Source organism: Rattus norvegicus, chromosome 4, assembly GCF_021556685.1.
Source record: "Rattus norvegicus strain SHRSP/BbbUtx chromosome 4, alternate assembly SHRSP_T2T, whole genome shotgun sequence".
NCBI classification, from domain to species: domain Eukaryota; kingdom Metazoa; phylum Chordata; class Mammalia; order Rodentia; family Muridae; genus Rattus; species Rattus norvegicus.
The window spans coordinates 118,803,513-118,817,658 of NC_141537.1; the positions used below are offsets into that span (position 1 = coordinate 118,803,513).

Below are 14,146 nucleotides of genomic sequence, written 5' to 3' on the forward strand. Positions count from 1 at the left end.
GAGACCAGTATCTGGAATCAGAAGGAGAACTAACTCCATAAAGCTGTCTCTGACTCCACCCAAGCTCCATAGCATGGATGCACCCCACATGTATCACACACACAATAACCCTGATTCCACAGGCTCTATGATACGCAGGCACCACCACACATATCATACACATACAATAATAATTTTAATCATAACTAAAATATAAAATATTATTAAACGGTTACTATTATAAAAATAAGTAATCTATAATGAGGGATTTCTTTTCCTTCAATGACTACCAAGGGCAGACTTTACTGGAACTAAAAGGCTTCCATATATTTCTTTCATATTAAAATTGACAATGGGACCTCCTTTGGCTGGCCAGATGCTACAAACCGTTAAACACTACCAACCTGCTAAACCTCATATTAATGATAGATTCTTTTGGTTCCTATTCAAGGGAGTTAGAGGCAGGAGTATATCAGGAATTCAAGGCCTCAATTATATGGCAATTTTCAGGCCAGCCTAGGCTACCAAAGACCTTGTCTCAAAGATAAAAATGAAACATTCTTCTGTTATCTATTTTTGTATAAGTAAATGAAAATCTTGGAGAATGGGACAATCTGATTTCCTAATTGGCAGCTGCTAGACCCTCCTTTGCTCTAGTTGCCTTCAGCAAAAGGGCTGTCAGTCAAGCAGACAGCCAAATCACCCTTACACCACTGGACATTTGGAGCACTCTGCAGCTGCCTTAGGGAAGCTACACAATGCCCCCGACTGCTTGCTCTGATCTCCAGAAATGAAAACACATGTCCACACAAAAGGCAAAGCATAGAACATTGTTCAGAACAACTACAAAATAGAAATGATCCAAATATGCACCAATTTAATGAACAAATAAAATTTTATGGATAAAAAGTATATTCATAAAATGGAGTACTATTAGCAATAAAAAAGAAGTATAGATATACACCCATATGGATGAACCTTGAGAACATTACCATAGTAACAAAAAATAATAATTCTTGTATAAGTCTGTTTACACAAAATGTCCAGATGTCTAAAGTAACCAAACCCATAAAGAAAGCAAGAAGGAAGCTGGGTGTGGTAGTGCACACCTGTAATCCCAGCACTCAAGAGATGGAGGCAAAAGATTCTGGAATTCAAAGTCATCCAAGGTTACATATAACAAGTTCAAGAACACCCTTGAGCAACAATAAAAAATAAGTAAGAGGAAAGTAAGAATGGCATGGAGGAGAGGAAACAAAATGAAAAGTGATTCTTACAGAATGTGTTGGGAAAAGATAAAGATAAACTGTTCTAAATTAGACTTTGGTGACTGTGCACACTCAGAATATACTGCAAGTCATTCAGGTACACATTCTAAACAATATGTGAATTACATCTCAACAAAGCTACTCTTTTAAGACAGGATTTCAAATACCCCATGCTGGTCTTGAACTTGCTGTGTCCTGTGTCCGCAAGGATAACCCTGAGCTCCCTATCTTCCTGCCTCCACCATTCAAGTGCTGGGATTATAGGCATGAACCTTCACACACAGCTTTAAAACTACTTTTTAAATGACAATGTATGTCATTATTCAAGTTAAAAATTTAAAAACAAAACTTTAGACACAATTAGAGTGAATGCTAATTGCTCTGACCCATCAATCAAAATAAGGAAATGACTACTATTAGTTAAATGTGGTGTATAAGAGATGGAGAAATGGCTCAAGGGTTGAAAGTACTCTTCTAGAAGACCCAGGTTCAATTCCCAGTATCTACAGAACAGCTCATAACTGTCTGTAACACCTGTTCCAGGGTATCTGCCACCCTCATTCAGACATACATGCAGGCAAAACACTAACGTACATAAAATAATTTTTTAAAGAGTAGAATACAGACATGGAATTTGAAAAATGAAAACATTCATTCATAACTGATTTAGAATCAGAATGTTAGTACTTGGGATGTGAGAGTAATCTGCTTGTGACATCTGTAACCCCACTGATCACTACGGTTGACTGGGCTGATATGGCTAGCTAGGCAGGTGTTCCCTTCCTTCTTCACTGTTCAAGATGTGACCTTCCCAAGTGGCACTGAGGATGACCTCCATGAACAGAGGACTCTCTTTAGCTAAGGGTTTAAGTGTGTTTGTGTCTCTATGCCACAGTCTCAAAAGAAGTTCTCAGCCAGGTTCTGCCAGAGCCTGACAAACACAGAGGCAGAGGCTAGCAGCCAACCATTAGACTGAGCATGGAGTCCCCAATGGACGAGTTAGAGAAAGAACTGAAGGAGCTGAAGGGGTTTGCAACCCCATAGGAAAAACAACAATATCAACCAACCAGAACCCTCAGAGCTCCCAGGGACTAGACCACCAACCAAAGAGTACACATGGAGGGACCCATGGCTCCAGCTGCACATGTAGCAGAGGATGGTCTTGTTGGGCATCAATGAGAGGAGAGGCCCTTGCTCCTGTGAAGGCTTGATGTCGCAGAGTAGGGGAATGCCAGGGCAGAGGTGTGGGAGGGAGTGGGTGGGTGAGCACCCTCATAGAAGCAGGGGGAAGGAAAGATAGAGGTAGACAAATCTCTGTGAGTTCAAGACCAGCCTGATCTATTTGCTAAGCTCTAGGACAGAAAGAGCTGCATAATAGAGAAACCCTGTCTCAAAAAAGCAAACAAATAAATAACCCAAATCCTTGGGCCAGGAACAGCAGGCCTCTGGTTCAGCAGGTAAAGGTGCTCGTTGCTGAGCCTAGCGACCTGAGATCAATGCTCTGAACTCACATGGTAGAAGAAAAGAACATACCCTGCAAGTTTCCTCTGACCTCCACGGTGTGCTATGGCATCAGCATGTGTGTGTACACAGATACAGACATACAGACATACACACACGCACATACATACAAACATATATACATACATGAATGTTAAAAATTTTTAATCCAAATTTTCTAATAATACAGCCAGGGAAAACGACTGAAACTAATAGAGTCATGTGATAGTTTCTGGACCTTTTTTATTGTTATTAACAACGTCCCCGTAAAGTAAAAGACTTCTTAATTCACATACTCTCACAAAACCAGAAGAAAAAGAGTTCAGTTATAATAATGAGAAAATTTGGGGAAATTGGGTAATATGTTTAAATTATAATGTATACATTACTAAAGCCAAAATACCAACATGATTAAGTTATAATGTATTTCTAAAGCTAAGAGAATTAGACAGCAAAATTCAGTTTATACAAATACATGCATACTGATACATACTACTGGTGCTGGGCATTTAGCTCAGTCGGTCGAATGCTCACCTAACAGGCAGCGGCGAGCCTGTTCAATCACTAGCATGATTGTGAGAAAACTAAGCTTGATGACGCTGAACTGTAAGCCCAGCTCTTAGGAAGTGTGGGTATGATGAAGATCAGAAGTTCAAGGGTATTCTCAGCTAGACAGCAAGTATGACGACAGCCTGAAATACAGGAAACTACATAGCCCTTCCTAAAAATAAAAGATAAAATGTACTACTATTTCACTGAGGGTTAACAAACTAAATCACAGTAATCTAAATGTATGATACTAAATTAAAGCTATTTATTACACAAAACAGCAGCAAGCAGAACCTACAAGCAACTCAAGATAACATGGATGGCACCCTGATAAGAAATCCTTCCTAAAACTCTAATGATTCCAAACCCTCGATTCAGCAAATATCTTAACATAACCTTTTCAGTCACTCTAATGTCACTTCAGTTACTGAAAGTCAAATAGTAATAGCCACTAATAACATATTTAGGAGAATATTCGTGAGTGACACTGGGCTTCTATAAAGGACTATGAAATGTAAATCAGTTGCCTTTCACACAAGAAAACAGTAAATGAGAGGAGCATGAACAAGATCATGGTCAGGATAGCGACACAAAGAGAAGGAAGCAATTCTGTGAAAGAACTGCCACAATAAAAAGCGGGAGCTAAAAAAAATCACCTTGTGGGGGATGGGGTTCAACTCAGTGGTAGAGCACGGGGCGGGGGTGGGGGCGGGGGGACACAGAGACAAACTACTAAGGACAGTTATTTCCAGGAATGACACTGGGAAAAACTTGCTTGGCACAAATAATGGAGCCTGGAGAAGAAAGCTGTGCAAGTGAAGCTAAAAGTAAAAGTCCCCAACCTTCAGTCACTCTTGACTGGGACAACTCTCCCAATGAAAATGTAAGCACTGATAAGTGAGGCGCTATGGAAGGAGGCGCACTGATTCAATATTGTACAAGGAGGGGTAAAGATGATTTCAACTCATGTACTGAACGGAGGCCAGAAAGTACCACAGGAAAGGACCGGGAGGAACTACTTCTAGGACACCAGGAAACTGGAGGGAGGGGGGTCAAAATCGAGCTTGGTGAATAATTTCCAACAGGAAGTACAGCAGATGGTAATCCCCAACTAAGACAGAACAAAAGTAGCGAAGAATCTGTGGGCTGTGTACAGTTCAGCTGAGGAGGGCTTGCCTGGCACACTGCAAGACACTGTGTTCCATCCACAACACCACAAAAAAAAAAAAAAAAGAAAAGAAAAGAAAAGAAAAGAAAAGAAAGAAAGAAAGAAAGAAAGAAAGAAAGAAAGAAAGAAAGAAAGAAAGGAAAAGACAGACAGACGGAAAGGCAGGGTGTCCAGTGCAGAGTGCCTGGGCTGGGAACTAGAACCCCACTTCCCTTCCTCTGCGACCTTGGATAAGTCACTCCTCTTCCCCGTGCCTCATCTGATACAGGGGAACAGTAACTGTACCCCAGCGGTAGGATTGCTCAATGGCTTCCATAGATGCATTTGCGCATTAGTTCACACAATGCCTCCCGCTCTGTGTAACAAGTGCAAGGTAACTGAGCCGAGAAAGGCCGGGTATGTTCTGACACCTCCAGAGGCAATGCAGGTGGAAGCTCTTGGAGGTGTCAGGGGAAGGAGCAAAGAGCACGTCCAGGTGGTGGCAAGGTCCCGCGTCTACACCTGGACTGGATCGTCCTCATGAACTGGGATTTCAGGCAAGGTAAAGTGGGAGGACACTTCCTCCAGGACCGAGAAAACCGGGACGCTCTCGGAGGACCTGTGATGGGCAGTTCCACCGCGCGCACAGCCGGCGCTTGCTCCGGACTGAAGAGCTGCTAACCAAAGCGAGCGGCGGCCCACTAGAGCCGCGCCTCACCCTCTCTCCTCAGAAAGCTCCCCAGCCGGGCCTCGCCCAAGACGCAGGACACCCGCGACTCTCCCCACAGCCACCCACCGCGCACCGCCTGCTCCAGCCGACCCGGCCCCGCCCCAGTACCTGAGCGTGGGCCCGATGCAGGCCGTGTCTGTGCTCTCGATCTCTCTCAGGATCCGCTCGTGCTCCGCCGCCGTCTCCAGGCTCTCCTCCGCCATCTTCACCCGTTCCATCGCAGGGCGCTGCCGCGCGGCCCTCTCTCAGCAAATACCCCACGATCCCTCAGCCCAGGCTCTGCGGCCGCTGGGCCAGCACCCCGCAGCGCGACCCCGCCCTCGGATGCCACGCCCCCTTGCGTCAGCCCGACCGCGAGCGTCGCGCACAGCCCACTGGGATTTGTAGTTCTCTAAGTCAGGCGGAGCTGGGTTCTGTCTATTCATTCTCATTGAATCTATGCTAATTGCCGCTACCTTGATATATATCCAGAGCACTTTATGACAGGTGTATACAGTAACACCAAATCAGGCAGTGGTACTAACTCCGCACATTTTTTAAATGTGTATAAGCATTTTGCTTGTATGTATGTCTGTGTTCTACCTGTATGAATAGTGCCCAAGGAAATCTGAAGAGAGTGTCAGATCACCTGGGACTGGAGTTACGGTTGCGAGGTCACTAGTAGGTACAGGGAAGAACCACAAGTGTTCTTATCGGCTGAGTCTTCTCTCCAGCCCCTAAATATGAAGCCTAGGCTGACCTTGAACTCATGATCATCCTGCCTCTCTTTTTTTTTTTTTTTTTTGAGATTATAATATAATTACAAGATTTTTCCTTTACCTTTCTTCCCTTCAAAGTTCCCATGTACCCCTCCCCCACTCCTCTTCAAATTCATGGTCTCTCTATTCACTGCTATTACATGCATATATTTATGCATATAAACATATATATTCCTAAATATGTTGTTTCTATAATGTAACTTGTGTGTATGTTTTCAGTACTGACTGTTTTTGCCTCCACTTCTTAATCATTTTCTATAAGTAAGACCCACCATAACCAGCTTTCTTTTCTTTTCCTTTTTTTTTTTATTGAGACAGGGTCTCATTATGCAGTCCTAGATAGAACTGAAACTCACTACGTAGATCAGGTTGCCCTGACCTCACAGAGACCTACCTGCCTCTGTCCTCCAAAGTTCTGTATTTAGAGACATCTACCACTACATCTGACTTTTTTATTATTAAAATAAAATTACATTTTTTTCTCCATTCCTTTTTCTTCCTTCCAGTCTATCTATGCAACACTTAACCTCCCATCCCCACAACACCCTCAGGAAATCCTGGCCTTCTCTAATTGTGTGTGAGGGTGTGTGGAGGGGGAGTGAACACAGAAATATACAGATACAACATGCTGAGTTGTTTAGTGTTGCATGTATGTGATTTCAAGGATGGCCACTTGGCATTGGATAACCAAGTTAGGGGGCTACCATGGAGGATCTCTCTCTCTCTCTCTCTCTCTCTCTCTCTCTCTCTCTCTCTCTCTCTGAATTCTTTAGCTCTTTTTCTAGGGGTGGGGCACCATGAGTTTCCCCCTTCCACATTAGCTTGTCTATTGGTGTTTTCCTTGTTCACATTTTGTTTAGGCGGCATACAGTGCTATCACAAGTGAATCTTCTGTCTAGTTTCTAGAGGACACAATCTCACAGCACATTTCCTAGTCCTCTGGCTTTTGAAATTTTTCTGACCCTCTCTTCAGAAATGTTCCCTGAGCCTTGGGTGCAGGAGTTGTGTTGTAGATTTATCCATTGGGGCTGAGCACCCCATGGTTAGTTCTTCTCTGTATTCTGACCACTTGCGGTTTTCTGGAATGGTCACTGTCTGTTGCAAAGTGAAGCTTCTTTGGTGAGGTTGGGAGCTACTCTTAAGCTATGGTAATAAGGTTATTTAGAATGCAATTAGCGATTATGCTGGTTTAATAAATAGCAGTAGTAGATTCTCCTCTAAGATTCATAACCTCACTAGCCCCAGCTAGTTGACTAGGCTTCCGATACTAGGCATGATATTTTTCCCCCTGCTATGTGAACTTTAAATCCAATTAGATATCTTCTGGTTGCCACCAAAGTATGAGTGCCACTCCTGCGCCTTTGGGGATCTGCTGGCGGTTGCTGTAGTTCTTAGGACTGTTGGTTGCTTCCCTCTATTAGTACTCTGCGTAGCACCTTCCAGTTCTATGAAAGTTAGTCCCCAGGGAGGACGTTTTCAAAGTAGATCCAGCTCTGGGTCCACTGTTTAAATTGCATGATGTCTTCAGCAAAAGAAATTTAGTCTCAACCCTGGCAACCATGAGCAATGGCAATAGCCTGGCTTGTTTCAGGAATCTCTTGGGCCACCCTGAACAACAATTCAAAAGGTGGTTTCTCATATCTAGCACTGGGATTTTTTTTTTTAATGAGATATTTTATGGCTGTTGAAGAGAGCATTGTCAGCTCAAGTGGCTTAACTTCATTTAAACTATATGTTCCTGTCATGACACTTGTATCATGTGTAATTTGGGGTAAATAAAAAATATAATGCCTTGTACCTTTTTCAAGCATCCTTAGTAGCCAGATGTGACAGCATATGTCATTCATTAATCTCAGCACACCGGAGGCAGAGGCAGACAGTGGAGGAGTGGTACAGGAGGATCACTATGAGTTGGAGGACACACTAGGGTACATGGTAAGTAGAGTGAGACCCCATTAAGGAAAGAAAGGAAAAGAAAGCAAGGAGGGAGGGAGGGAGGAAATGAGACTACCAATATACCTTAGAGAAAAATTGTACCACAGAGTGAATGCATTTGTGCTTTATTCTAAGGTTCCACTAATCTAACAGACCATGTATCAAAAGCACCTAGAAACACATTTGTGATTTTTAAACGCAGACTAGAGATCTTACCTCTGGAAACTCTGATCCAGTAACGTGTGTGTGTGTGTGTGTGTGTGTGTGTGTGTGTGTGTGTGTGTGTGTGTGTTATAAAGGAGGCTGACTAAGAGCAGGCAGGTTGGGCATTACATGAATAGAGGACAGAGTTGCTGTCAATCACAGAAGGTTTGAAGAAGCAAAGGGAAGACTGAGAATAAATGACTTGGGCTACAGATATAGGAGTATATTAACTGTTGATTAAAAAAAAAAAGACACTTGGGGATGAAGAAAGCACTTGCTGATCTTGCAGTGGACCCAACATTCACATAGTGACTCACAACCATTCGTAACTCCAGTTCCAAGGAATCCAGTGCCTTCTTCTGGCCTCTGTGGGCACCAGGCACACACGGGGTGCATATACATAGATACAGGCAAAACACTCTCAGAAAATCAAAAATAAGTCTTTATATAAAAGGAAGATACTTGATAGGTATAAATTTATCTCCAAATCATAGTTTAAGTGAAAAAAAGCAAGGCACAAAACAATAGACTGTGCTCTCACTCCTTTGGATTTTTTTTTTTTTTTTTTTTTGGTGTGTGTTTTACACTAGGTAAACCAGGCTGACCTCAAACTCACAGACATCTGTTGAACTCCGCTGGAATTAAAGGCATGAACCACCATGCCTGACCCTACTCATTTTTGTTTCTTTGACTTATTTTATGGATGTAAACATTCATCTAAAATGCATACCCACCTGCCATGGATATGCCTGGTACCCTTGGAGGTCAGAAGAGAACTGGATTCCCTGATACTGGAGTTATAGCTGGTTTTGAGTTGCCATGTGGGTGCTGGGAACCAAACCCACATCCTCTACAAGAACAGCAAGTGCTCTTAACTGCTAAGCCATTTCTCCACCCCACCTCCTTTTTTTTTTAAGAATAAATATTCATGTGCAGCTGGGCATGGTAGCACATGCCTCTAATCCCAGTTCTTGGGAGGGAGGAGCAGGTTAGGGGCAGCCTGTACTGGAGGAGCAGGTTAGAGGCAGCCTGTTCTATATGAGAGCCTGCTACAAAAGAGCAAATAGAAATGTACACACATATGATCACATGTACATAAAATATTATAGGGGTAAAGTAGTTCCAGAAAAGTACCCCAACAAGTGTGAACAGAAGTACTGGTCAGGAGGACTACAAAGCTACAGTCTAGGGCAAGAGAAAAGCAACTTTATTTTTCTTGGGCAGACTTGCCTTCCTCCAGAACATGGTGGTTACTAACTAGAAATATATTTTAACAGTGAACAGACAGCAGTGAGCCAAAAGCGTTCCAAGTTCTGGTTTGCAGGAAGAAAACAAGTTGCTAAACCTGTCAGATTCCACACCACACTCCCTGGCTGTCCTAAGCTTACCCCATTACTCACTGGTAAAATGTTTCACCTAGGTGCGGAGATTAAGAAGGGCTTGGAGCCTTTCATATTTCTAAAGATCTTTTGAAATATACGACATAGGGCCCTCTTTGGTCCTCATTTTAGCAAGTTACTCTGCATGAAAGCTTTTCTGTAGAAAGCAAACTAGTCTGGAAGCCAGATGTGTATGGCAGTGGTAAAACTGCCTCTACCAGCTCAATGGGTTGTGTTTGGATGCTTTTGTTTGTTTGTTTTGTTGGGTTTGTTTAGCCTATTCTTATGTTTGTTTGTTTGTTTGTTTGTTTGTTTGTTTGATGTAGCAAAGAGGTCAGAAGCTCCACATCTTATTAACATCTTATTGACTCCAAGCAACTAAGACAGAAATATCTGAATGGGCTACCTTCAGTGAGTTCATGCGTACAGTGTCCACACAGCAGCGTTTCACAGCACTCCTGCCAATCCTCTGGCTCTGAAATCCCTGCCCCACTTTCTGCCACTGTGTTCCCTGAGCCTTGGGGAGGTGAGGATTGACATGGATGTTGCATTTAGGCCTGAGCACTGGCTAGTCACTTAGATAAAGGTAGAGGCAGGAAGACCAAGGGTTCAAAGTCATTCTCCACTACTTATGGAGTTATAGGCCAGCCTGAGCTACCTGAAATTCTATCTGCAGATAATAAGTGGGAAGATGATGGATGGATACATACATACATACATACATACATACATAATACACACACACACACACGCGTGCACATACATACATAGATACATACATACATACGACTTAATTTTCTTTTAAACTTGGGAATTTAAGGTCACCCTTATCTGCATATGGAGTATGAAGCCAGCATATCTCAAACACAGAGGTGTACTGGATATATACTGTGTATGTACTAAGTTATACCTTCTAAACAGAAAGAATGCCAGATACACAGGAAGCTAATAGACAAGCACTGGGCGGAGGATCAGAGTCCCCGTGAGTCATTTTCAACATTAGCAGGGAGCAGATGCCTGGAGCAGAAGATCCAAATGTGGGACCTTTCAATTGTGCTTCATGTTCTTCAAAATTGAGAGTGTGGCTTAGTGAGAGATAGTTCTCACAAAGCACAGGTGAGGCGATGCACGGCTAAAGCTTAACTTTATCCCCAGCTATGCTAAACACTTTTTTTTCCCTTGAGACACAGTTTCACATGTAACTCCCTATGTAGGCCAGGCTGGCCTTGAGTTACAAGAGACTCACCTGCCTCTGCCTCCAGAGCGCGGGGATTAAGAGTGTCTACCACTACAACCAGTTTAAACACATTAATTTTTAAGAGGATGGATCTCAGTGGTAGGGCATGCATGAGACCCTGAGTTCCACCTTCAGCACTGCAAAAGAGGAAAAAAAGAATTAGTTTTAAATACTTTTAAAATAAAGATAGGGCTAGCGTGCACCTACATTGGTAGATTGCTCACCTGCCTGGCATGCATAAACCCCTGGATTCAGCAACTCTATCAAAAAGAAATCATTTAATTGGGGCTTGCTTACAGTTTCAGAGAGTTTGACCATAATTATGGTGGGAAGCATGGTGGCCTACAGGCAGACTCGTGGCTGGAGAAGTAGTTGAGAGGTCTACATCCTGATCTGCAGGAGGCAGGAAGAGAGTCTGGGTTTAGAATGGATTTTTCAAACCTCAAAGGCCACCCCCAGTGCCACTCCCTGATGACTAAGCATTCAAATAGGTGTGCCGAGGTGGGCCATTCTCATTCAAATCAACACACCGGGGGCTCTACCACATGGCTTAATCTCAGGATTCAGGAGGTAGAGGAGGAGGATTAGGGGTTCAAAGTCAGCCTCTACTACATATGAAGTCAAAAGCCTGAGCTTCATGTTGTTAAATAAATAAATAGGTGGGTGATAGGTACATTCATGGGTATATAGACAAATGATATTTTAAAATATTTTTAGATAGGAACTCACTCTGTAGCTCAGGCTGGCATCAAACTTAGAGTGAACTCCCTGCTTCTGCCTCCCAAGTAGTGGGCTGATAATGTGTACTTCTGCTTGGCTTTCTTAAATAGACTAGCACTTGCTTATTCTTTGACAGCATGACATACATATAAACAGTGTGTCTTGATCACATGCACTCCCAACTACCTCATTGACCCCAGGCATCCCCAACTTGTCTTCTCGACCTCCCACATCCTCTGCTCTTTCCTCTTCCCAAACCAACAGTCCAGTTAATGCTGCCTGCTGGAATGCTGCCCCACAGCATTGGCTTAGCCTTGTGTGGGTTACTGTAGCTTCAGTGACTTCAGTTGAGTAGCCTTGTCCTGTCCAGAAGACAGCCTCCTTCCCGTCCTCCAGCTCTTACGTGTATTAGTGTAGTCAAGGGAAATATAACTTGCAGAAAATTATTCCAAAGTTTCCACTGATCCAACAGGCAATAACACCAGACACACCTGGAAACTTAAAACAATTAATTTACCTTTTTTACTTAATTCCTTTATTTTTAAGATGTATCTTATTTTTATGTGTATCTCTGTGTATGTGTGTGGGTCCCTTGTGTAGAGGTGTCTGCAGAGGCTGAAAGAGAGCAGCAGATCCCCCCTGGAACTGGAGTTACAGGTAGTTGTGAGCCCACATCAATCATTAATCAAGAAAATGAGCCATAGGCTTGCCTACAAGCAATCTGATGAAGGCAATCTCTTAATTAAGGTTCCCTCTTCCCAGATGATTCCAACTTATGTCAAGTTCAAAACAAAACACTGCACAGATCCCTTCTGCAGGGATATCCCTTGACCAGGTTATTCCTACTGGATACTCAGTGATTATGACCAGACCTTTCACCTTATTAACCATGAATGCTCCCAACACTCAAAGAATGCCATAAACATCAATTCACAAGAATACAAAACCATTAAGTCCTCCATTCTGATACTGGTCTATCTAGCTTTGCCTTTGTCTAATCTCTGTGGAATCTGCACTTTAATTCTGTCCTTCCAATTTCTATGGCATGTAGCAAATGTTTCCTTCTGTCATCCTCCACTAACCAGGAAATGAGTTTGGGTAAGACATGGCTGCAGTATTCTTTCATGTCAAATAGGATTAAAACCTATGCATGCATTCATGATGTTCATGATGTACTATGAACAGATATTAGCGTTGAGAGGAACGTTGGAGTTAGAAGGGTGATGTTGGTTAACACTAAGATGAAAAGTAGAAGGGTTGGCAGCTCAGTGTGAGACTGTCAAGTTGACCAAAGAAAAGAAAGAATGGGGACCCAGGAACAGAGGCTAGCTAGCTGTCCCAATGCCTCCTCAAATGAGGAACATTTCTGAGGGGCCTCTGTCCTTCTATGTCTTCTTATTTTTGGTATATTTAATATCAACAGACAAAACCATAAGTAAGAATGGCCTCTAGGCAAGAAGGTTCGTCTCTTCCAGAAAAGAGACCATCCAGTTTTCACCATGGATTAGTAGCATAAGACAAAAGGACCAAGAAAAGGCTGGAGCTTGGTAGCTGTGACAAGAGTTAGCTCCTCAGTAAACTGAAAGCTGATCATGTGAACTTGAAAATAAAAAGAGGTTAGTCAACGAGCCATCAAAGAGCTAAGACCAACAAGCAACACCTGCCAGGTCAGATGGTCAGCAGATACCCAAGATCAATATCTAACATATCAAGTCAGAGAAGGGCAGAAGGGACTTCAAACTACTTTTCATATTGATTGAGCAGCATGTGACCATCTACCTGGTTGGGCCAGAAAAACACGCACAGAGCCTTGGGCCTTCCATTGATTAGTCTTATGATGAGCCAAGAGAATTAACCAGTCTACCAAAATCACCTGAATCTTTGTTCCATTTCTGTCATAAGTCCTGTAAAAAGCCCTTCAAAAGTAGCTCAGTGGGTTTTCTCCTCTCAGAACTTCTCCCACTGTCAGGAGTCCCACTTTCCCCTAAATGCTCCTTAATAAGGTCTTGCACTCACTTTGCTTAACTCCCACCATGTCTTTAATCTTCATTAGCATGAAAGAATGAGCTCAGGGGTCACTGTCTCAGGCTCATTTCTGGTGACTGAATGAAAATGAGGACATGACTACTCCTAGGTATGGTTGAGGAGAAGGGTTTTATTATAGATATGAGGAAGAGAACAGCCAGAGGCATCTAGAAGAATCTAGACAGAACACGGTCAGCCACCTGAACTGGGCCATGAGAGGAGGGGAAGAGAGAGATCTAGAGAGGAAGATAAGAGAAAGGGAAGAAGAGAGGATAAATGAATAGAGACAAGAACCAAGGACCAGGAAGAGAACCAAGAGAGCACAGAGCCAAAATAGCTGAGTTATGTAGGGATGAGAAACTGAGGAGAGCTGGGGAGCTGGAGAGGTTTGGAGTGGGGGAAATGGTGAGAAGTGCTGAGAGGAGCCAGGACTCTGCGATGGGTACTTGTGATGCTGAGAGAAACTAATGACCAGTGTCCACTTTGCTGTGTTAAATGGGCACCTCAGCCATTTGTTCCAGGTTTCTCTAAGATCTAACAATGACCAGAGTGTCTAGCTTCCTAAGCCTCACACATCTGAGTTGAGAAAACTGTCACCGTTCTCAAGCATCAATAACTTAGATAGTCCTAAGAATTAGAAATAATGGATGAACAACAAAACTCCATGGTACCGTGCATTTAGCATACCAAAGTACTATCTACGTTCAATATCTAG

At 43.0% G+C, this 14,146-nt stretch overlaps 1 protein-coding gene across 1 annotated transcript in view; it reads right to left on the bottom strand.

The window, feature by feature from the left end:
• The window catches only part of Exoc6b (exocyst complex component 6B), a 455,557-nt gene extending 450,095 nt beyond the window's left edge, over positions 1–5,462 (bottom strand). The window contains 1 exon segment of the mRNA NM_001109246.3: positions 5,282–5,462. Within this exon segment, the coding sequence (NP_001102716.1) occupies positions 5,282–5,391 (110 nt within the window). The 5' untranslated portion in view covers positions 5,392–5,462.
• Between the last annotated feature and the right edge of the window lie 8,684 nt (positions 5,463–14,146).